This window comes from Aedes aegypti, chromosome 2 (assembly GCF_002204515.2).
Source record: "Aedes aegypti strain LVP_AGWG chromosome 2, AaegL5.0 Primary Assembly, whole genome shotgun sequence".
Lineage (NCBI taxonomy): Eukaryota > Metazoa > Arthropoda > Insecta > Diptera > Culicidae > Aedes > Aedes aegypti.
Window position 1 is genome coordinate 438643562 of NC_035108.1, and position 23718 is coordinate 438667279.

Sequence of the window (23718 nt, forward strand, 5' to 3'; positions counted from 1 at the left end):
TGATCATATAAATTGTTCTAGACAGATGACACAAATACATGCATAAATAGAACAAGATTTTTTGAAAAATAACCGAAAAAAATGTTTGTTGAATAAGGAAGCAATCTTTGTAGCAATTTTCATATTAATTTATTGAGTCACTGAAGTCGTTTTTGGAGGTAACATTGAAAAAAGAAAAAAAACCATCATCTTTTTACAGATGTTATAACAAGTTATGAAGCTCAAATTCAAAGCAATGCTCATGAAAATCAATCAGTGAGTTGTATTTGCTGTCTGGAATATCGCATAATAATTTTCATAGCTTTTCTAAATTCGATTTTTTATGAATAATGAATGATGAATTTTTGAGCCTTAAGATGATTATAAAATCAAGCCACACCTCTAATTTTCAAGAGCACACGTCAGTAATATGATCAACGCGAACGGATATTAGATTCTCTAGACTTGTTCAGTTGAAAATTCAAAGTTTGACTTCGTTTTATGATCACCTTGAGAATCTCTGAGGAAATCTCGGAAGGCCGAGCGATTAATCAACCGAAATTTCGTCGACTGATTGTCTTTAACCGAAACGATCAGATTTGTCTGTACTTACTAATAATATTGAACGGAATAAATACCTTCCCTTCAATTTAGCAACCATTTAAACTCACCTGCAGAAAACGATGCTTCTTCAAACTAGATCAATTCAATCCTCCAACTAGTCACAAATGTACATCCACGCTTCTTTATTTCACTTTTCGTTTGCCACGTTCCTCATGCGACATCTGATTATCATTTGAAAAGAACTGCCGATAGTTGAAATAGATAAAGAACAGCACAAAATGCCCACAGCTGTAGGCGGAGATAAGCAGTGGCCAGAGGAATGGCAGCTGAGCTGGCGGGTCAACGCAAACGAATGCGAACAGGAGCAGCAGTTGTCCCACCAGAGAACCGTAGAAGCTGGAAACCAGTGCTCGGTTGATGCGATGAGATTTCGCGCTTCCGTCGCTCTGCAGGAATGTTCCGATGGTGAAGAGATCGATGGTGCAGATTTTGCCCACCGGTTTGAAGTTGTTCAGCGCAGAGATTGAGAGCTTGAGTAAAGTAAGCGTGAACAGGGTTAGGGCCAGGTAGGGAAGCAGTAGGCCGTCCTTGTGCAGAAGTGGGATCATGCTAAAGGTGGAAATTTGGAGCAACCAGAAGCACTCCAAGGGATATAATTGAAACAGGAGAAGGGCAGGAAGCGTGGCGAGGAGGATTGATTTTTCGTGAACTTGGAAACTGAAGAGGAAGAATCCGAGGGATGAGTTGAGCAGTGCTAGCAGGAAATTTCTCTTGGACGTTCTGAAGAGAAGATGAACGCCGCTTGGTATCACTGTCAGCAGCGTGCAGACGAGGCATACGATTGCCATGAACGAATTGGGGTAGTTTCTGAAATGAAGGAGATATTATTATGTAAATCGATCACTTTTGTTATTCTGGGATGCCAGGTTGGAGGTCACATCTTCTATTAGAAGATATTTGGATAGAGCGAGAGCGGGAAACATTACAAAGTTTGTAAAATACTTTTCATTTTTTTTTTCACTTTCAGTAAATAAATAAATGAGTATGCAATTACATGAAGTTCATTAGTTCCTGAAGAAAAAAAAAACATGGATTCCTTCATACATTCTAGAAGTTCTATCAAGGATTCCTCCGAAGTTTGTTCCAGGAATTCTTGCAGGATCTTGCGAAATCCCTTCCTAGTAGGGTAAAGCACCGGTTTTGGCCAGCCTAAAAAAAATGTCAATACAAATTAAATGGGAAGCCGTATTTATACTACAATTATGTCAAATGCAAGCTTTCAGTCCATATTATGTGTGTAAAATATCAAAACTGAGCTAAAACCATTTTTTCGCTTTGAAAATCCCGTTGGTCAATATAGGCCAACGGAACCAGTTTCAGCCTGAGATTTAAATTAGGTTCCTAAATTGGCCATGTAAAACGGTGGATAATCCACTATGGCTAAAACTGGTGTTTGGCCAAAACCGGTGCTTCTACCCTATCGCTTTTAAGAATAACTCCAAATACCCAAAAAAAACAGGTAAATTTCTCCGTTATTGATCTATTTATAATTGTTCCTAGAAAATCAACACAGAATTTCTAGATAGATGTATAGGATACTCAAAGAATGGCTGGTTGTGAAATTTCTTAAACAAAATCCACAGGTTTTTCCTGAAACTCCTGCAGAATAGATTTGAAAATAATAATTTCCAAAAAAAAATTATGATATGTTTTTTGATACTTTTTTAGGAGTTTGATTGGAGAAATCCTTATGGAAATGCCACATAAATCTTACACGATTTTTTTTTCTTTTGGAACTGCCACATAATTCTTAAACGAATTCTTTTAAAAAGATATGGAGAAAGCTTTCGGAATTCTAGAGAACTCTAGAGTCGATATTGGTGATATTGACATGAAAAGCGCTTTGAGAAATGCCGAATAGTCAAAAGGTATTACGCAAACAGTGCAATCAAAAAAACTCTTCTAGCTCAAATTTTGTTCAATGCGAAGAACTATTCTTAAATTAACTATGCTGAATAAAAAAGTTAAATTTGTCAGATTTTTTTTTGTTTTTCCTGCATACATCCTGCATTTCTCGGAAAATTCTTGCAGTTCACAAAAACTACAGGCTAGTTTACTCAAAATAAATCGATGTAGAAATGTAATCTTTTAAGATGTTCTCAAACTTGCTTTTAAAAACACAGATAAGAAACAAATATGATAGTTGTCAATCCAACTTGGGGTATTTAAAAATTATTCCATATCGTTACGAAGCTGTACATCATCGATATCTTGTCATCGATCTAGAAGAATCAAATTTTTTCTTACAAGTCACGCCAGGCCTTCTAATGGATCATTAAAATAACCAAAACGACCGCCATGGAAAGCATAGATAGCGCCACCGTAGCCTTGTGTGTTTGACAGAACAGCAATGCTGTCACAATGTTGAATCCCATATACAGTGGCGCTTTTGTTTTGATGCGGTGAGCACTGACAAAAACTACCTTCAATGATCCATTATAGGCATCGTTTTTTTTGCGACCCGCGTTGGAACACCCGTTGACCAACTTAGAGTGTACCAAAGCTAGCTATTGAAACATTCAATGAAATGTTTAGTTATTGTTTCAGTTTAATGGTTCCTTAGATTATATATTTAATCTTCTAAACTTACCTGATTGATTAATTTAATGATCCGAATAATTAAATATAATTTTTATCAAGCTCAAAAAAATTTGGTACCAATCGGCTACATTTTTACAAAACCTTGGGCAGGGTTCTCACAAGATTCTGTACATCATTTTTACTCCATACATGGGAAGATTATCACGGAATGTTAAACAGGTTTAACGTGCATATATCAGAATCTTTGGCATGATTTCGCATAATCTTACCCAGGAATATAATCGCACCTGAGACACTTTTGGGAGGGTTTTTATTAAATCTTAAGTAAATTTCTTATGAAATTGTTTGATGAAATCTTATAAATGCTTGGACAACATCCTTTATTTTTCAGGACAAATCTAAATTATAAAATAACAGTCGACTCTCCACAACTCGATATTCTCTAACTCGATGGATTTTTCGGTCCCTTTAAATTCCCATACATCATGCTCAGCATAAGTCGATATTTCTATAACTAGTCGATGTCACGTGGAAGTCAAATTTCCCTCCATAACTCGATATCTATCTAAAAATCCTATTTATACAGGAAAACATGGAACACTTCTTAGTTTGGAAGTGAATACAGGCTTGCAATTTTTTTTTTTTTTTTTTTTTTTTTTTTTTTTTTTTTTTTTTTTTTTTTTTTTTTTTTTTTTTTTTGGTAGCGATAGGGGTAGTACTGGCACTTTTAATCTGCCCTAAGCTCCTTCCCAGCATTTGCTTTTATAAGCCTCTATTGCGTTCATCACACAGACGTTCCTAAGCAATGTTGCTCAAATGGTCACTGTGTACCCTAGCAGCAATCAGCCCTTACCGTAGTTTTGCAGTCTAGCAGTTCAGACTACTATCAAACTATGATAAGGCCTGAAATGTTACTAGAGTGGTTAAAGTGAAGAACGAAATAGTTTTATTAAAAGGTCCCCATTCCCCATTTTATTTTATTATTCACTGTCACATAATTGCCTCACTTTTGCTGTCGTCACTTTTGTTTTTGACACTAGCACTTCTATATCCGATTATCATGTATGAACTTTCGTTATCACTTTCCACTATCACAGCTAAAAGTTTCACCAATATTACATCACGCCACTTTCATACCAATTTATTTTATTACCAATAATTGAAGGATGTTTTTTTAATTACTGTTTAATTAAACTACGAATTATCACAACGACCGTAACAAAAAAATACTTCGATCACTTCTATTGCACTCGCTGTTATTATGAACACTGTCATTGTAAAAGTGTAAAGAACTAGGCAATAGTGTTTTTGTTTAAAGAAATAAGTGCATACTAACCCTCACAATCACTTCAAATGCAATTTCAACAGTTTATCATAACAATGCAATTCATCAAGTATCATTATCACCCTCACAATCATTAATTTTATAACGACGAATGTTACACAGAAACTCACCGAATACGCACTTTTAAGTCACATAACAAAAAGTTGGATCATGCGTTAGCTTCGAAACCTATCCACCTTTACCGATTAGTACAAAGGATGCTACAATTCATCTAACAAACTGCAACTACAAGTAGTGGTGCATAAGTAACTACTGAGCCCTGGCGGTCCCTCCGTTCGAAGAGTTCCTAATAATATGCAGAAACATATTAACACTTGTCCGCCTAAGATATTCGTCACTTACACGGACGACGAAGCCTCAAAATCAGTTGGAACGCTAAATTCAACCCACTATATCTCGGCTGTCCTAAGTCCGATTTACAAAATTTTGGCACCTACAGAAATGTATGGGCTTCTAGATTCATGTCAGATTTTTGAAATATTTTTGGGAACTACTGTTTGATTTGTAGTACTTAAAACACCGGAGCAAGTCCCTAAAAAAATCGAAATTTTGCCAATGCCTATACACAACTTGAAGTTTATCGAGATAACCTCTAGATTTTTTTATTGTATGATGATTGTATTAGCGTAACCAAACAATTGGCATTGAATTTATGATTGTTAGCCATTCAAATAACTGCAATATATTCACAAAACTGCGTAGAATACAGAAAAAATACATTTTCAACTATAACTTGAAATTTATCGCGATGACCCAAATATTTTATGATCTTAAAATATACTCATATTCAAGGCCATCAAATTTGAAGAACACTGATAATACATTTCTGTACGAAAAACTACAATATTTTCACAAAATAGTGAAAAATACAGAAAAATACTGGTTTTCTACAGTAATTTCATATTTATCGCAATGGCTCATCAGTTTTATAATTTTAAACTCTTGGTATGTTCATGAGAAACCAATTTGCTGAACATCGTTGATCGCTGTTTGTTCAAAGAACTACAATATATTCACAAAACTGCGTAGAATACAGAAAACAAATATTTTCAACTATAACTTGAAATTTATCGCGATGACCCAAACATTTCATGATCTTAAAATATACTCATATTTAAGGCCATCAAATTTGCAGAACACTGATAATAAATTTCTGTACGAAAAACTACAATATTTTCACAAAATAGGGAAAAATACAGAAAAATATAGGTTTTCTACAGTAATTTCATATTTATCGGAATGACTCATCAGTTTTATAATTTAAAACTCTTGGTATGTTCATGAGAAACAAATTTGCTGAACATCGTTGATAGCTGTTTGTTCAAAGAACTACAATACTTTCACAAAATCTTGTGTAATACAGAAAATTTTGAAATTTCTTATGCAATTTATTGATTGCCTCTAGATCAATTAAAAGATTTGAAGTATTTTAGTTATAAAGATAAATATATTTATAGAACATTTTTGATGCATTTTAAAGAACTACAACAGTTTCACAAAACTATGAATAATACAGGGAAATTACGATTCTAACAACAGTTTGAAATTTATTGCAATGATACATGGATTTTGTGATTTTAAAATATTGTCATATTAAGGATTATCAAGTTTTCACAATATAATCGATGAAATTTTATTGAAAGAACTACAATATTTTCACAAATTACCATATAATACAAAAATATTCTGTTGCTACCGAAGTTTGAAAATTTTTTAATCTGTATAATTTTCTTAATCGTTGTGTATTTTGAATAAAAATAAGTGTGCTCAAAATTATTAGAAGCTGTTTGTTCCCAAAACTACAAGATTTCCACAAAATCATGATAAGAACTTTTCGTTCACTGTCCATTCTCACCTTTCGACGTTTCGTCACCCAACTACAAAAGACGATGAAGAATCCAACCAGGTTTCCTGTTTTTTTATATTTTTTTATTAGCATCATTTCAAACATTACATTCATATCTGTGTGTTCTGTGTTTTTAGACAACACTCTTATCATCCTAATTTGGTAAAACAAATTTAAGATTTTATCAACAGTTTGTTAACAACATATTATATTTCATTTGCCGTGTCAGTTCGGATATATTACAGGTGAGTTGATTTTACCTGCTTATAAGAGAAAAAAGTTTTTTCTGAATTAAAAATTTCAATTGTTCGCCTAAGTAATTTGCTCAAGAGATGAGAAGAAGATATGATGAGAAGAAATTATTCATTCCAGTAACGCCATTTTAAAACAAAACGCGAACTGTGTTCTTTTGCTTTATAAATTAAATGGTTTGTAGTGAACACTAGATATATACATTACGTTCCAAAGTGTATTGACATCTATACATGTTTACAATTTTATTCTTGGATATACACGCTTAAACAACAGATTACAAAGATCGAATGTGCCTCGGATTTTTCCCTCTAGACATCAGTATTTGGGCTATAGTTTCATAATCGGAAGGTTTCAAAATATTCTATCGGTGAAATTTTTCCCATACATTTTGTATGGGCTGAAATGTGTAGGAAATGTGAATGTTTTTCAAATAATTTCTATGTTAACGCTGATCATCTATACTTGAAGCTACATTGTGACATAAAAAAAGTATTGATCGACTCAATAGTTATTTTAAAATGAACCTTCGAACACCTTACTTCCCTCAAATGAGGGGAATATGGTGCACAGATGGTACTCTATTTCTTTTCCCTGCGAAATAGGAAAACTACGGTGATAGTAAACAGTACGATTTGGTTAAACATTAAAATATCTGTAAGTTCTCCATAGCAATAGGAAAAAAATGTTTGTTACTGCATTAAACATTCTATTGTGATTCTGGTTCTTTTAAGAATAAAATGATAGTATTTTGGAGCAAATGTTTTAAGATGTGTCATGTTCAAACATTTATTAAAGTAAAGCTGGTTGAATCAATTGTTACCGATCAACTTACTACATGGTAGTTAAAAGTATATGCCATCAGTACAAAATAAAAATGGATTTGAAAAATTGGCATGAAAATGGTTTTTCAATCAAGCCCTAGCTGAGACAGTGATTTGGGAAACTGCATATTTGAAATATTTACCTTTATATTTTTATTCTTAATTCTTATTATAGGTTATTTCATAGATGGCATAAAAAATGTTCTTGATTTTTATGAGAAAGTTTTGAAGCATAAAATATAGTTCATTGCAAAAATTATTAAATTACAAAAGAGTTCTTAGTTTTGAATAAATTATTTCATGAAAATATTTTAGTTCTATGAACTAACACGTATCTACTTTCATTTATATTCTTTTCTCGTAATCATGAAAATGGTTTGAATTAATAAAATCAATGCGTCATCGCAATGAATATCAAACTACACTAGATATGAGAAAATTTATATATTTTAAAAGTCATGGGTAACTATAGCGGAAACTGTTTTTTTTTTCTGCCATATGCTATGCAGTTTAATTTATATGAAGTAATTCGTTAAATGTACAAATTACAATGGAAAATGTTTGGTTTTTTTGAGAATGGTTTAATGCTGTGAAGAAACTTAAAATTTGCTTAGTTAATGTATGGTTTATAATGTGAAAAAATATAATAAAATCATAAAAATGATAACTTTTTGCCACAAATATTATATTGCAACGGAAATCTGATATCTTTCTGTTATATATATGATTTGTGCAAATATGATCAATAAATAGAAATTATTATATTACCAATTTTGTAAACTGTTTGTCGTGCTTTGAAAACAGAAACAATAACTGCTCTATTTTTTATATTTAATACGTTGAGAAAATTTAAAATCGTAAACATAACTACTATGAAAACGCAACCATAGTCAGAGACTGTTCTGTGTTATTCGTGGTTGTGTGAAAATATTGTAGTTGTTAGAGCAAATAGCCATTATAATTGTTAAGAAAGTTTGTTTTTTTTTTTTCAAAACTTAATAACGATTTTGAAAAATAAAATCAATTAGTCATCTTGATAAATATGAAACAAGAGCAGAAATAGCATAATTTTGTATAACATGGTATTTTGTGAAAATATTGAAGTTTTCTAACGAAATTTCATCGGTTAATTTATACAAGCTTGCGAACTCTAAATGAAAACATTTTATTAAACATTTTTAAATCATAAAATCCATGGAACTTTGTGGTCAATTTCAGGTTATTATTACGATCTAACTTTTCTGGTATCTTCTACAGTTTTGTGAAACTGTTTTAGTTCATTAGAAATTACCAAATATGTTCTGTAGATATATTTACTTTTATATATAAGTATGCTTCAAACCCTTAAAATGATATGGTCTGGAGGCAATCAGTGATTTGCAGTTGGCTGACAAAACGTCGAAAGATGGGAATTGGAAGGGAACGAAATGATCTTGGAAGAATAATTCTCTCCCGAAAGAATAAATAATTCGATATTTTTTTTCAATTAGATGTATTTCGACGTTTGGCATTCAACGTTTGTTGTGTTTTGATACGTTCTGTCAATTTATATATAAATCTGAAAAAATTTAAACCATGGAGATTATAAGCCAATGCGGCAATTTCAAAATTACAGGAGAAATTTTAAATGTTTCTGTATTACACATGATTTTTGAGCACACTTAATTTTATTGAAAAATAACAACAATTTATAAAATTATAAGATGATAAAATGTTCAACCTTCGGTAGCAACAGAATCTTTTTGTATTATACGGTAATTTGTGAAAATATTGTAGTTATTTCAATAAAATTTTATCGATTATGTTGTGCAAACTTGACAACCCTAAATATGAGAATATTTTGAAATCACAAAACCCATGGATCATCGCAAAAAAATTGTTGTTGGGATCGTATTTTTCCTGTATTATTCACAGTTTTGCGAAAATGTTGTCGTTCTTTGAAAAACATAAAAAATGTTTAATTTTATATCTGGCAATTGAAGCATTGTCTTTAAATTGATAAGGTCTAGAGACAATCAATAAATTGTAGAAGAAATGTCAGAATTTTCTGTATTATACGCAGTTTTGTGAATATATTGTAGTTCTTTGAACAAACAGCGATCAACGATGTTCAGAAAATGTGTTTCTCATGAACATACAAATAGTTTAAAATTATAAAACTAATGAGCCATTGCGATAAATATGAAATTACTGTAGAAAACCTGTATTTTTCTGTATTTTTCACTATTTTGTGAAAATATAGTAGTTTTTCGTACAGAAATTTATTATCAGTGTTCTGCAAATTTGATGGCCTAAAATATGAGTATATTTTAAAATCATAAAATGTTTGGGTCATCATTTTCATTTTCATTTCATTTTGCAGCGTTTGGTGGGGCAATGAGAGCGCAAGTCAGTCCAAAGCCGGGGGAAGGGATAGGTAATGGCCGTAATAGTCTATGCGGACCACTTGAACACCATCGGAAAGGATAAGAAGGGTTGGGGTAGGGTATAGGGAATGGAGAAGACTTGACACAGTAATGCGATTAATGCTGCAAAATGTAAATGTGCTGAGAGCAATTAAATTTGAGTTTTGAAGTTAGATTTGACTTATTAAAATTCCAAATAGATCGGCCATTGTACAAGTAAGAAAGAATATGCTGATCGCTTTCCAGAAATTTTATAAACAACAAAATAATAACAATATGAGGGCTGCTGATGGCACAATGCGACGCTTTAGGAGATTTTGATACTGATTGAACATTACTATACAGAGCGCAATTCAATCGATGGTGATAACTTTACAAACTTTATCTGTTTTTGCACTGATTGACGATACTGATTCAAATAAAAATATTTTAAAAATATTTGATATTATTAGTTCATTTGTTTGTGTGATCTAAGTGTTAATAATGGAAAAACATACATACCCTTAATAATAATACTTCCCTGATCAGAAATATTATATTTTGAGCGCCCTTTTCGAAGCTATTCTATCCAGGTATCCATGTACTGCTTTCAATCCTGAAATTATTCTTATTGTGCATGCTCATGCGTTATATTAGTGATGCTCATAATCATGCAACAGATAAGAAGGAGAGAAAAAGAGAATATAGAAACAGTGATTAGTAATGAGTTAATTATGTAGTTTTGTTAGAATTATAAACAATTAAACAGTAGTAATGAATAGCTTTTAAAATGACTTTGCAGCATAGCTGAGCCTTTCGGATCGTAAGACCGATGTATAAAAATAATTTGTTTCGAAATTGTCCGCGTGGTCTTCTAGTGCCCCTATTAGATAAGAATCAATCATAGACGTACATACCGAATGCTCGCCATGACCCTATGACCAACATTTGTATATGTATAGCCTTAGCTGATGTGGCTTTTCTAATAGGTAGTTCTTTCACTCATTGATTGTCTTCAAAACCTTGTCAAGTATAGAAAATTGATTTTATTTCATTTATTACTATATTGAAGCTACATTGTACTTATCAAGTATTAGGTATTATTTTATGTTTTTATCACTATTGTTATTATCAAGGCCAAAATTCCCAGTGAGTGAAGAATTTTATAGTACTAGAACACCATAGAAGATCGCTAAACATTACCTAATCATCGAACGGCTTTTTGTTCTATTATTTTAGGTAGATGCTATTGATCTCCCTTTGCTCCTATCCGCAACCCGGTGCACGCGCCCTGTTGGTTTTCGAAAACCTCGTAGAAGATTACAAACCGTCAATGGCATTCCCAATTACTACCCCACATTGCACATTCAAGGGTCTAATTGTGCTCCTAACCCACCCTCAGTTCGTAATCTTCTCGCCAGTTTGAAATTATATTTTCCCGAAGTGAAAGTAATTTTGATGAGTGATAGCCTAGTGCAGCCCAACTGCATAGTACAGTAGTTTAACCAGAATTTTAGGTCAGAAGATAAAATCTAAATTTTGTAATAAAAAGGTTGCCATTGCTTTGAAATTCACCCAACATCTAATCAAAACTACTAACAACAGCGATCAATTATCAAAATTCATCGCTCCCTGGAAAATATAATCCCAAGCCCAGGGAAAATCATAAAATGTTTGGGTCATCGCAATAAATTTCAAGTAATAATTGAAATTATATTTTTTTTCTGTATTATACGCAGTTTTGTGAATATATTGTAGTTCTTTGAACAAACAGCGATCAACGATGTTCAGCAAATTGGTTTCTCATGAAGATACAAAGAGTTTAAAATTATAAAACTAATGAGCCATTGCGATAAATATGAAATTACTGTAGAAAACCTGTATTTTTCTGTATTTTTCACTATTTTGTGAAAATATTGTAGTTTTTCCAACAGAAATTTATTATCAGTGTTCTGCAAATTTGATGGCCTTAAATATGAGTATATTTTAAGATCATAAAATGTTTGGGTCATCGCAATAAATTTCGAGTTATAGTTGAAAATGTATTTTTCTGTATTCTACGCAGTTTTGTGAATATATTGTAGTTCTTTTAACAAACAGCTATCAAAGATGTTCAGAAAATGTATTTCTCATGAACATACAAAGAGTTTAAAATTATAAAACTGATGAGCCATTACGATAAATATGAAATTACTGTAGAAAACCTGTACTTTTCTGTATTTTTCACTATTTTGTGAAAATATTGTAGTTTTTCGTACAGAAATTCATTATCAGTGTTCTGCAAATATGATGGCCTAAAATATGAGTATATTTTAAAATCATAAAATGTTTGGATCATCGCAATAAATTTCAAGTTATAATTGAAAATATATTTTTTTCTGTATTATACGCAGTTTTGTGAATATATTGTAGTTCTTTGAACAAACAGCGATCAACGATGTTCAGCAAATTGGTTTCTCATGAAGATACAAAGAGTTTAAAATTATAAAACTAATGAGCCATTGCGATAAATATGAAATTACTGTAGAAAACCTGTATTTTTCTGTATTTTTCACTATTTTGTGAAAATATTGAAGTTTTTCCAACAGAAATTTATTATCAGTGTTCTGCAAATTTGATGGCCTTAAATATGAGTATATTTTAAGATCATAAAATGTTTGGGTCATCGCGATAAATTTCAAGTTATAGTTGAAAATGTATTTTTTCTGTATTCTACGCAGTTTTGTGAATATATTGTAGTTTTTTGAACGGCTAACAATCATAAATTCAATACCAATTGTTCAGTTACACTAATACGATCATCATACAATAAAAAAAATTAGAGGTTATCGTGATAAATTCTAAGTTATCTACAAATTACTGCCGGTTAGAATTTTTTTAGGACTTGCTCCGGTGTTTTAAGAACTACAAATCAAACAGTAGTTCCCAAAAATATTTTAAAAATCTGACATGAATCTAGAAGCCCATACATTTCTGTAGGTGCCAAAATTTTGTAAATTGGGCTTAGGACTGCTGAGATATAGTGAGTTGAATTTAGCGTTCCAACTGATTTTGAGGCTTCGTCCTCGGTGTGTTAACAGATCCTCAGCCTGCAAGCAGCCGTTTCATGATAAATCATGATCCGTTAGAGGTGTGCCAAAGTATTGGGAAGGTGATATTTTATACAAACGGATATTATTTTACTGTGCACCTTTACTTTAGCACCGTCAATCCCCATGATCCAGGCCAGGGAAGTGAATACAGGCTTGCAAGTTGTAATGAAAGTTAAAAAACATGAAAAAAAATATTGATTTTCAGTAAAAATAAGTGATTTCTTGAGTTTTCAAATTTTTTTTCTTAATGATATCAACAAAATAATATCTCTTTATTAGAAAAGTGATCATAAAAGTAATGGAAATACAAAAAAATGATCATTTAATATGGGGATTGTTTGTGTCGGAATAACTCGATAATTCTATAAGTCGATGGCCCCTTGAATATATTTTATTCTTTCGTATCTTAGCACACACTCAATACAAGGGGTCTAACGATTTAACCCCACTCCAAAGCCCTGATAAAGGTGGATGGTTGTGATGGCTATGACCGTGGTCATCATGTAAAGAACAAGCGGACGATGCTGTATCGTGTCAGCATCGAGGAGGCAGCCCCTCTAGCACGATGTAGGTAGCGCAACCCTGGTTAGGTGGCCTATCGAATACTCTTCACCAACCAAGAAAGGCACTACAAACGTATTGAAATCAGTGGTGGAAAGAATCATGCCGTTTACGCAAAATGAACCAATATCAAGCAGGATCCACGCTCACACGCTCACGAACCAACAGCGACCGATTTGGTCACATATTCTTGCATCGGAGAACCAGAACAAAACAAATGTAAAAAGAGCGTGATTGCTGGATGAGCAGAGTCTGCTCACAGCCGTTCTTTTTTCCGTTTATAGCTATTTTTGTAAATAATTGGATGGATTATGATTATAATAGATAGTTTACAAACTAATGTACAACAGTATTGAGAAAATTGACCGATATATGGTGTTATTGTAGAAATATAACAGGGAATCGCACGCGTGATTGCATGTCAAAATAAAATGATGCGATGCCCTTTACAGTATATGTGTTCGGGCGATCGTGAGCAAAGAAAGCAAGAACGCAATCGCACAAAATGAACCACCGATGCGGTAGCATTTTTCTGGTGTGCATGAACAGACTCTGTTCACCGTTTTACAGCACTGATTGAAATTCAAAACCATTGATTTAAGAAACTGCCTAAAAAATTGATCCCACCAAAATATCGAATCTTGTATTAAAATTTGTAATCATACTTAATAGCTAAAGAGTTTGATTTGGCATTATGAATGAAAAGGAGGCAGTATGGCAGTATAAGACGTTTTAAAACTACATATTGCTATTACCTTTCAAACAACGATCATCCAGAAATTAAGGAAAAATATAATAAAAGGTTTCAGTGCTAGTAATGGACCACTTAGTAGCTGAAATTCATTCTCGACGACAAGTTCAATGTCTTTACTTCATAGTACGCCTGTGAAACAAATTCTTTCACAAATCATTCGATTTTTTCGGCGAAATATACGTTTGGAAAACTGTTGTCCGAATGCCTATTATGGACCCTCCCGGGGTCCATAATATGAATGTTTAACGTTTCTTATTATGGACGCCTGAAACTGCTCACTCACAATGCAATCGAAGTTCCCCCGGTGGATTTTCATAAGAATAAGGTTGCTTTGAGTGTTAATATTAGGTTTTTCTGTAGGGGGTCCATAATACGCAAAGGGTCCATAACCAGCATCGACTCCCTATTCAACGTGCATTTCGACTATAGGCCTATTCACATGACGTTCAAAAACAGCTGATCGGGAAGCTCTTTGACAGTTCTTCTATGAAAATGACAGCCTCGTATGTATGCACCGATCCTCCACAGATGTAAACAAATGCATAGACGGACCTGTCACATGAAAAGGCCTATACTGTCAATTTTTTTGAATGGGGGGGTGTCAAGCCAATGTTTCGGGGCGGCCTTCAAGAGATAGTGATTTTTCACCCACCAGTACACAAAATATGTTACGAAAAGAGAATCAGTTTTCTGCAAAGAGAGTAACGATGAAGATAAATCGATGAATGCTGATAAGCTCTTATGAAAAAACAATGCTGAAATGTTCGTTAAAATATTTTGTTTCCCTGTGATCATCTCAAATTACCGTTTTCCCGTTTTCACGGTTGGGTGGCCACCATGTTATTTCGTATCTCGATATCGAGTTACAGAACCATAGTAAAAATTCGATGGTTACTTGGATAGCAGTTGCGAGTTTGTAAGTCGCAGACGAAATAGCATCATAGTGTAAATATGTTTGCTCGCCTTACTAGTTATTTTAAGTACTTTCTTTTATCTTTTATAAAAGTGAAGTGAAGTGTTAAAGTTCAATAAGTAATTTTCTCCAAAAATACTCTAATAATCCTTCAATGTATTTTTATAGTTTAGTGTATTTTCTCACTTAATTTATTGTTTTCTGTATAGACGTTTGAGTAGATAATAATAACTGCTTTTAAATATCATCATATAAGGTAAATTATGAATAGATTTTTCTCAACTCTCCATAACTCCATCTTGAAGGGACCATCAAGTTAGGGTGGTATCGAGATACAGAACACGAAACCAGTGCAGTTGCGATCTAAGGGATCATCAAGGTAGCCATTGAAACCAACTTTAATTATGGTTCTCTAACTCGATATCGAGATACAAAATATCGAGTAAGGGAGAGTCGACTGTAATAGTAAGCCGGAATGAGGTATTAGTAATAGTTTATGTCGTGGAGAATGACCACAAAGCGATTTTTTTCCAAATATTTTATATTACCATTTTTTTTGTGTTTTAGGCACGCTCTGTCAAAAAAATTCTATTGCATTAAATTCGGGTTTCATTCACTTATAGGTTCCATTGAACATCCACGCTACCCATCCCCTGCTTGCAATCTTTTTATGTTATTCTAAAGTGACCACACGTATCCACTAACACGAGTAATGGACACTGAAGTGATAGTCGAAATACGCGTATCTGTCAAAAATAAGCAATCAGGGCGGAATCAAATGGTACAAAGCACTTACCTTTTGAGAATGCCTTCGGAATAATGCGTTAGACATGGCCTAGAGCTTGCTTCTGAAGAAATTCTTGATCTATTGAAATTCATGTTGAATTCAAGGAAAGACTTTTTTTAACAGACACGATAACAAACAAATTTTACTGTTATCCTATGAAACTGACAAAACGGTTGACATAGATCTAAAGCAATCATCAGAAGATTTATTCTTTATTCGTCAAAAACTTATCAAAAAACTGGCAAGAGTGCATAAAACAGCAAGGCCTGTTTATTTATTCATCGAAGATCTAGCCAGGAAATTTGTTGAGAATGGTTGGAAGAATTCGTTGTAAATGTACAGAAATTCATACAAAATCTCGCCAGGCTTCAAAGAAGGCTTCATCAAGAATCAACTCAAAAAATAACCCCAGAAAACCGTCAAACGGAACTTTACCTAAATCTTTTCAGGATTTCAGAAGATCTGCCAAGAAATAAGCCATATATTTTTTTGCTTAGCTTTTCACCAACCTCAACGAATCTAATAAAAATTTCAAGCAGAGTGAGCCAAGGATCTTTTCTAGAATCCACTTTAAACTTTATTAGCTATCTACTAATAACATTTTCAGTGATTTCTCAGAAAGAACTTCAAGAAACTGGTCAAAATCACTAACCTTCCAGAAATGTTTCATAGATCGTTAACTATCTTTCTACCAACTCACGAAAAGTTATTAATAGTGGGAAGTACGAGTGGAAGGCAATCTTGCACTTTCTGGAAGAAATTTCGCCCATAGTACTTGAAATTCAAAGAAACAGGTAGTCTTATGTTTGAAATAAATATGGATGGATGGAAACTCTGTAGACAACCCAAACTGGAAGACAATGCAACATATCACCTGGCACCCCTGTTTATAACAGTACTTACCTTAGCTTTATAAAAACATTCACAATGCACCAAACGTTGGACACCTTATCCTCGAAGACACCTCTGGCCACGGGAAACACCCGGTGAACCACTTGTTTTAGCGCGCCAATCGACCCAATCCATGGGCTCCAAATCAGGGCAAACGAAACTGCAACCACAGATCCAAGTTTCACCAACTTCCAAATTCCTCCCGCAAAATCAAATCCTTTCGAACTCCGGAAGCACCATTGAAGCAGATAGAAGAAGACCGGCAGCGCGTGATAAAGTTCCATCTGTTTGTAATTGAGGGCCAAGACGAAGATGAATGCTCCAAATAGTTGCCTTTCCAGGAGTATGGCCGCAATGGCAGCTGCCATCAGTCCCAGGGATGCATTGTTGTACTGGAAGTGTCCGTTATCGATCAGAATCTGGCCCGGATACAGAACTGCAAAGGCCATGGACAAAACGTCGCTTCCGGCGACGTGCCCACCGAGAATCGTCTTCCGAATTGTGTAACATCCGAGTAGAATTGCAGGGATGTAGACTAATAGGTCCACCAATAGAACCGTGTTCCGCATGAATTCCTTGTGCTCATCCTTCGTAATACCACGGGACTCGTGAAGCTTCACAAACGCCGGATCCTTTAGCTGGGCCCACTTCCCCACCAGGAAGCTGTGGTACGCCGTCAGGGGAGGGTAGTCCAGTCCCCAGTACTGCAGATCGTTGTCCGTTGTGTTTTCGTACCAGTCCCGGACCGGAAGGTTCACGGTCACTTCCTGCCAGTGGCGTTGGGCTTCGAAATCTCCGAACATTGGTGGTCTGTTCTCGCCGGAATAGGAATGCAGGGAAATCGCCGCCCGAAGCAGAATTCCGGTGGCGAAAAGCGTCCCAATCGTGAGATAACTCACGGTCATTTTGGAATTTAATTTCTACTATGCAAATCACTCTTGGAAGATTCACGCAGCGTTCTGCTTTACATTTTCACTAAACACCAACGAACACAAACACGCGTAACTTCAATGCGACGTTCTTTTCTAAGAAAGTTACATTTTCCGTAATAATTTTGTCCGAAAGAAACTCAAAATTCACCCGCCGTTTGAAATGACAGCCGAAGAAAGCGCGTCCGGGTCGTCGCGTCATTTTTCCCTTCCCATCACACTGGTAAAGCCAGGGCTATTAGCGACCTATTAAATAATATTAAGTAAAATAAATCCAATGGTACAAAATGCCGAATAATTAATAATTTGTGACAAATATGGTTGAAATCTTCTATTGCCACGATGAATGCGTTATATATTTAGGTTATTTGAAAGTGTTTTTCCTCATTTATGAGCAAATGAATTGAACTCAAAAATGCTTTAATTCTGAAGTGCTACGGCAAATGATTATATTATCATTATTTGTTATAATAAATAAAATCAAAAATGTGGTGTAAACCAAATGTTTTAAGTTTAAAGTAGTTTTACCAAATTAAGAAGATAGTGTTCTGCCCATAACTGCATACATATTTGTAACATTCGACAAAAGTAGGCATTGAGTAAATGGAATACCAAGTGTGCATTTTATGGCAGTATGGAAGGAAACTAAAATTACTAAAAAATACCAGGAACTCAAAAGTGCTTATTTGAGGCTGATATTTTGTACAACTCATATTGCATACTAGATGAATGATCATAAAATAATTCTGATAGAAATTTCATTGCTATTACATTACGAGGCTCATTTATAATCTTAATGTGACTGTTATGCGGTTATAATTACCAATGTGACAAAACAACTTGGTATTTTTTTTTCGAATTTTCGAGAACAATCTTTCAGATTTCAGTAAGTTGATCGAAAGTATTTATCATTTGATGACTCTCCATGGTATTAACTCCAATTTGTCAAAAATGTCGAATGTGACTGTTATGCAGTTATGGGCAGTGTTACCTAACACCCATTCATACGATTTTGGCTTACTTTGTATGAAAATTCAAAAATTGGCACAGGATTCTTGTAGGTCTAAAATTAGTGCTTTTCCGTTAGATATAAAAATAATGCAATTTTCAAAATGATAAATTTCAAACAATCAAAACTTGAAATTGGATTATCTCAAAATTAATGACCGTGACTAAGAAGAGACTCGCTACCAGCCCTGTAAAGCTGATGATGAAGCGGTCCACCAGCTCAGAACTGTAAACGTGTACAACAATACGAATGCAAACTTACCACATGAGTTGCTTCCAGCTTCTCGGTCAGCTTCTGCTTCAGGTGTTCCTCTGTGTAGCCGGACATTTTTTCGAGCAGAACGGAAATTGTATTCAAAAGCACACCACCGTCGGGGAAGAGAGTACAAAATGTATCAGAAAAACGAGGGAAGAGCTTTTTCGTCGTGTTTACCTTTTTGACAGCAGCGAACATCCGAGGACGGCGACGCGCAAAGGATAAAATCCGATAAAATGCCGAATGATTATCGGTGTTTGCTTTGTGTTCGGGTTTCGTGATTTTTGATCTTTGGGGGTTTTGTTGTGATCTCTGCTGATGATTTTTGCTATGCCCAGTGAGCTTGAGTGTTCTTGAATGGAAGCGGGAAAAGAAAACATCGCATGATTTCGAAACCCCCATGTGCACATATCTGGACAAACATTTCAAAAGGGCACATCGACATTGGTAAACAGTGGCTTTGCAAGCCACTGTTGAGCCCAATTTAACTCGGTCACGATCACCAATACCACTATCAGGAAGAGCTAACATCAATCTATCTGATAGTGGTATTAGTTTGCGCGGGCGGGCTAAAAAGGGCTCAACAGCAACGTTTCTGAAAAAAGGCTCAAGACCTCTTGAGCCCTTTTCAAATGTTTGTCCAGATATTACGAATCTTTATCCACACGGGAAAAAATTCTGTAGATCGTTGCACGCTTGACCTAACCTCGAAACTCCATATAAAAAAAATGTCAACAATTCCAGCAGTGAATGTCAACTCCATATAAAAAAAATCTAAACAATTCCAGCAGTGAGTGTCAAAGAGCAGGACAGTCAATTGAGCGTGATGAAAGAGGGACAGAGAAGGAGAATTTTTCGTGACGTCACCATGCACTGTTCTGTAGTAAAAACCTGAGAGAGACTCGCGAAGAGGAAAAATATCAACGTCATATGCAGCCCAGATTCCGCTGTCACGAAACGTCAAATGCAGCCTACCGTTTTTATGGCTGCAAAGGTGAAAAGTATTGTATTCACAATAAACTGTTATTTAAAACCTCAGTCGATGGAGCAATATTTTCCAAAGTTGCTGATGAATACAAACGTCTCAGGTAAAAACTACTATTTTAGCTGACTACGCCCATTCTTAAAATTACCATGGAATTTCATGCCATTTTACCATGTTTACGGTACATCCCACCGCATTACTGGTACATTCGACAGAAATCATTTTCACCCAATGTTGCTGAACAACGATCGGAAACGCGAGGCACGATGAATTTTCGTAGGCATCAAAACAGAATCTGCGAATAAACACAAAAATCCGTTCGGGCGCTTCATTCGTTCGTGTTTCATTTTCGGATCGCTGTTTCTCCCGACGCTATCATCGGGTGATTTTCCATCGCTTGGTAATGTGAACGGTACGATCCACGCCGCCTGCTCTTCGCGAAGAACAGAAAAATATTCATTTCGATCATCTTCATGTGGGCTTGCAACAATCACGCTAAACTTGCTCCGCTCAAAAATGAGTGCCGAGCGCACAAAATTGGCCTCTTTTCGTGCAGCACAGATTCTGTGCAAAGGGGCTGTACACAGTTTTGTGCAAACGGTGGTAAACAAAACTGAATGAGTGAATTGTGCACAGAGGAGGAACGCTTGGAATGCGGAATTCGTTTCCATTTTTGTTTTGCTTCTGAAAACATTAAAAAAAAACATTCCAATTTTAAAGATTTTCAGAGATTTTTTCATTTTCAATAGCCGAAGCGGAAGCAAATGGGGAAAAAACTTTCGCATTTGCGACCACCTTCCGGCTTTTCGCTTGAAAACATCTCAGAAAACTCCCCATCTTACCAACGGCCAACTGTTTGCTGCCACGCGGGATATCATTGACAGTTCCCTTTCCATCGATCTCGGACAGCCGAAGGCGAAAACGTCGGCAACTCACAGAATTAGTGCGACCTACTCAGAATTTTCACTCAGTCAGCCAGTTCTGCATTGGTTGCCTCATTCTGTGTAGTTTTAACACATGCGCTGCGTGGAGCTGGCTTAGCGTGGAGTGTTTGCTTGACTTTACGAGAAGAAGCAACCTTGCAATGAATCACGAGAATGAACAGCACGTGGATAAATGAATCCTACGAGGGGAGAGGCTTCGCGAACCACTTATCGGTGTGTTCATTTTGCTTCTTCGACGTTGCATCCGTTCGCTTTTTGCGGTGCTCTTCGTGACGCAAAAATGAAAAATGAATTTTGGCGAATGTTGGATCGCGAAGATGCCTCGATCATTGTTCACGAAGAAGATCCATCGCAACCCTGTTTTCACCAATCTTATTCCGACTACAGACATGGTAAAATCAAGCACATTTCTGGTCTGCTGAAAGTTGCCGATGTGAGCGCTTAAGTTAACCCCCTAAAATGGTAGTTTTTACCGCACAATTTTTTTTGCGTGCAGGTATTTAAAAGCGCTAATGACTGCCGCAAACAGGCTCGTTTTCTGGTAGGGACATGTCGATTTGATGTTTGGCTTGGGTCGTTTTCTATTGAACGAACCCAAGCTAAACGTCAAACTGTTCTATCCCTACCAGAAAGCGAGTTTGTTTGCGGCAGCCATTAGCACTCGTAAAAAGCTGGATAAAGTCGTTTGAGAATACCCTTTAATGGGTGGGGCCCAGATAGCAGTAGCGGTAAACGCGCAGCTATTCAGCATGACCATGCTGAGGGTCGTGGGTTCGAATCCCGCTGGTCGAGGATCTTTTCGTAAAGGAAATTTTCTCGATTCCCAGGGCATAGAGTATCTTCGTACCTGCCACACGATATACACATGCAAAAATGGTCAATCGGCAAAGAAAGCTCTCAGTTAATAACTGTGGAAGTGCTCATAACAATACTAATCTGAGAAGCAGGCTTTGTCCCAGTTGGGACGTAACGCCAGAAAGAAGAAGAAGGGTGAAAATTTACCCATTTCCGCTAGAAGTGCCTCTCCACATTTAAGGCCGGTTTGCTACTGACAAGAAAAGGAATCGCCTATCTCGATGCGTGGAAAATTTCTCCCAAGGGTCTGTCCCAATTGGCGAATTAAATTAAAATCGAACTTAAAATTGACAGTTCGAAAATTATTTCCCCTCCGATTTCGATCTGTCAAAAATAAGTCTACTCCAGAGGAGACTTATTTTTGACAGATCGTGAATCATTCGCATCCAGTGGAACATCGCTAGATTGTTATCATCAAGTTAATCTGATTGGCATTACATACGGGCATTACGTTTTGAGGACTGATTTTTTCTATTTAAAATGGAACCACAAAATAAGAAAATAAGCCGAAAAGGTAAGTTACAAATCCATATTTTTCACAAAACATCTTCATTTATGCCAAGTTTACTTGCAGCATTGCAGTGCAGACGATAGGTTTAGCAAGCGGCATTTGCTCGGACTTCATTATAAAATCTGTCGCTGAAACCTCACGTTATCGGCCGAGATGATCCCGCAGAGCATTTTTTAAGTTTTCGAGTGGGCGATGGTTGCAGACGAGAGTGGTTAAAAGAGTAAACTGCATGATGCTGAGTTTCCCGAGGAGTTGCTTCAAACAGAAATCTCGAAAAGCACTATTACCACACCACCAAACGAAGAAAAGTGCAGTTTCGGCGGAGTCAGGAGCAAACAATCGCGCATAAACCATGCTCAGCACGTTGTGGGTGGATCTACTTTGTTTGAGGCAGATATTCCACAGATAGTGCGAATTCCAACGTTCAGGAAAATATGTAGGGGATCATCGAAAGCTCTTCTCGCTATAAAGAAGCCTGCTTTCTTTTTAAAAGAAAAGGAACAGAAAAGAATGGCCAATAGGGAAATCGTTTCCATTCGTAAAACCAAATTTACCAACATTGAAACTCAAAACGGAAGCAGTGGGTTCTGGCGTTACGGTTTAACGGTGACATAGCTTGTTTCTCAACTCATTATTCTCTGGGAACATCTACAACTATTAAATATGAACTGTATTTGCCAATTGGTCATTGTATCATATGTCGAATGCCAGTCACAGGGCTGGTAGCAAGTCTCTTTTAAGAGATTGAATATTTTAATACGAGTTTCCATAAAGTTTCTATTATCAATCGCAGATCTTCAAAATTTCTTTTCAGTCAAAATAGTCTCTAAAGTCATATGCTTCTTCTTTCCCCTTGCATTGAATCTTGGTGCATGATTCTAGAGACTCCAGAATCCTTCAGAAGCTCTTACGTGCCTATACCACCGTTTCACCAGGAATTCATTATCAGGTTTCTCAATAAAAAGCTTTGGGAACTTTTCTTATGATTTCTTCAATGATTTCATCTAAAATCATTTCGTAAACTTTTTAGTGCATCCCTCGAAACACTACTCTAGATTCCTCATCAATTCTCTCAGGAATTTGGCCAGAGTTTTTTTTTTTTTTCAAAGTATGCTTAGAGAAAGTGTTCTCCAGTTATTTCCACAGGGGCCATTCTGAAAAAATTCCCGGTATTTCCCAATTGTCTCCAGCACAGTCCGGGATTTCTCCTAGATATGTTTCCATTAGAAATTTGTTTAAGCAATTTTCTAAAGAAATTCTACAATTCTTCCAGGAGTTACTACCCCGATTTTGGCAGTTATTCTCCCTGGAATCGGCCCAAAAGTTCCTCCATGGATCATTTCACTAAACCTATTAAGAACTCTGCTAGTAAATCATAATAAAAAGATGTGAATTCCTTATTAATCCCTCTACTAGCAGCATATTTTTTTGTACAAT

The 23718-nt window shown here is 35.4% G+C and overlaps 3 protein-coding genes and 1 long non-coding RNA gene across 5 annotated transcripts in view; 1 reads left to right on the forward strand and 3 right to left on the reverse strand.

Annotated features, from left to right (window-relative positions):
• Window positions 1–19119, reverse strand: part of LOC110677119 (bolA-like protein 2) — a 29111-nt gene extending 9992 nt beyond the window's left edge. The window contains exon 1 of the mRNA XM_021847839.1: window positions 18993–19119. Within this exon, the coding sequence (XP_021703531.1) occupies window positions 18993–19058 (66 nt within the window). The 5' untranslated portion in view covers window positions 19059–19119. The remainder of the gene's footprint in view (window positions 1–18992) is intronic.
• The window catches only part of LOC5567998 (mevalonate kinase), a 30739-nt gene extending 11480 nt beyond the window's left edge, over window positions 1–19259 (reverse strand). The window contains exons 1-2 of one of the 2 annotated variants that reach the window (XM_021847838.1): window positions 19164–19259; window positions 18993–19042 (exon numbers count right to left, since the gene is read on the reverse strand). The gene's annotated coding sequence lies outside the window, so the exon portion shown is untranslated. Of the gene's footprint in view, window positions 1–18992 lie in introns of both variants that reach the window. The other variant, XM_001657775.2, reaches the window with a different exon arrangement.
• On the reverse strand, window positions 702–17883 carry LOC5567997 (probable dolichyl pyrophosphate Man9GlcNAc2 alpha-1,3-glucosyltransferase). Its single transcript, XM_001657774.2, has 2 exons — window positions 16806–17883; window positions 702–1410 (listed from the first exon to the last, which is right to left on the reverse strand). Exons 1-2 carry the CDS (start codon window positions 17696–17698, stop codon window positions 726–728), a joined length of 1578 nt encoding a protein of 525 aa, XP_001657824.1. The 5' UTR covers window positions 17699–17883; the 3' UTR covers window positions 702–725.
• Window positions 19260–22087: 2828 nt separating the features above from the next.
• On the forward strand, window positions 22088–23089 carry LOC110677120. The gene is made up of 2 exons (XR_002500964.1): window positions 22088–22284; window positions 22345–23089. It is a non-coding gene; the product is annotated as an uncharacterized LOC110677120 (long non-coding RNA).
• The last annotated feature ends 629 nt before the right edge of the window (window positions 23090–23718 follow it).

Coding starts and splice junctions, on each gene's coding strand:
- LOC5567997 (XM_001657774.2), bottom strand. CDS start 17,698: ATGACCGTGAGTTATCTCACGATTGGGACGCTTTTCGCCACCGGAATT. Junction 1,411..16,805: donor AATGTTTTTATAAAGCTAAG/GTAAGTACTGTT, acceptor CCTTCATTTCAG/AAACTACCCCAATTCGTTCA.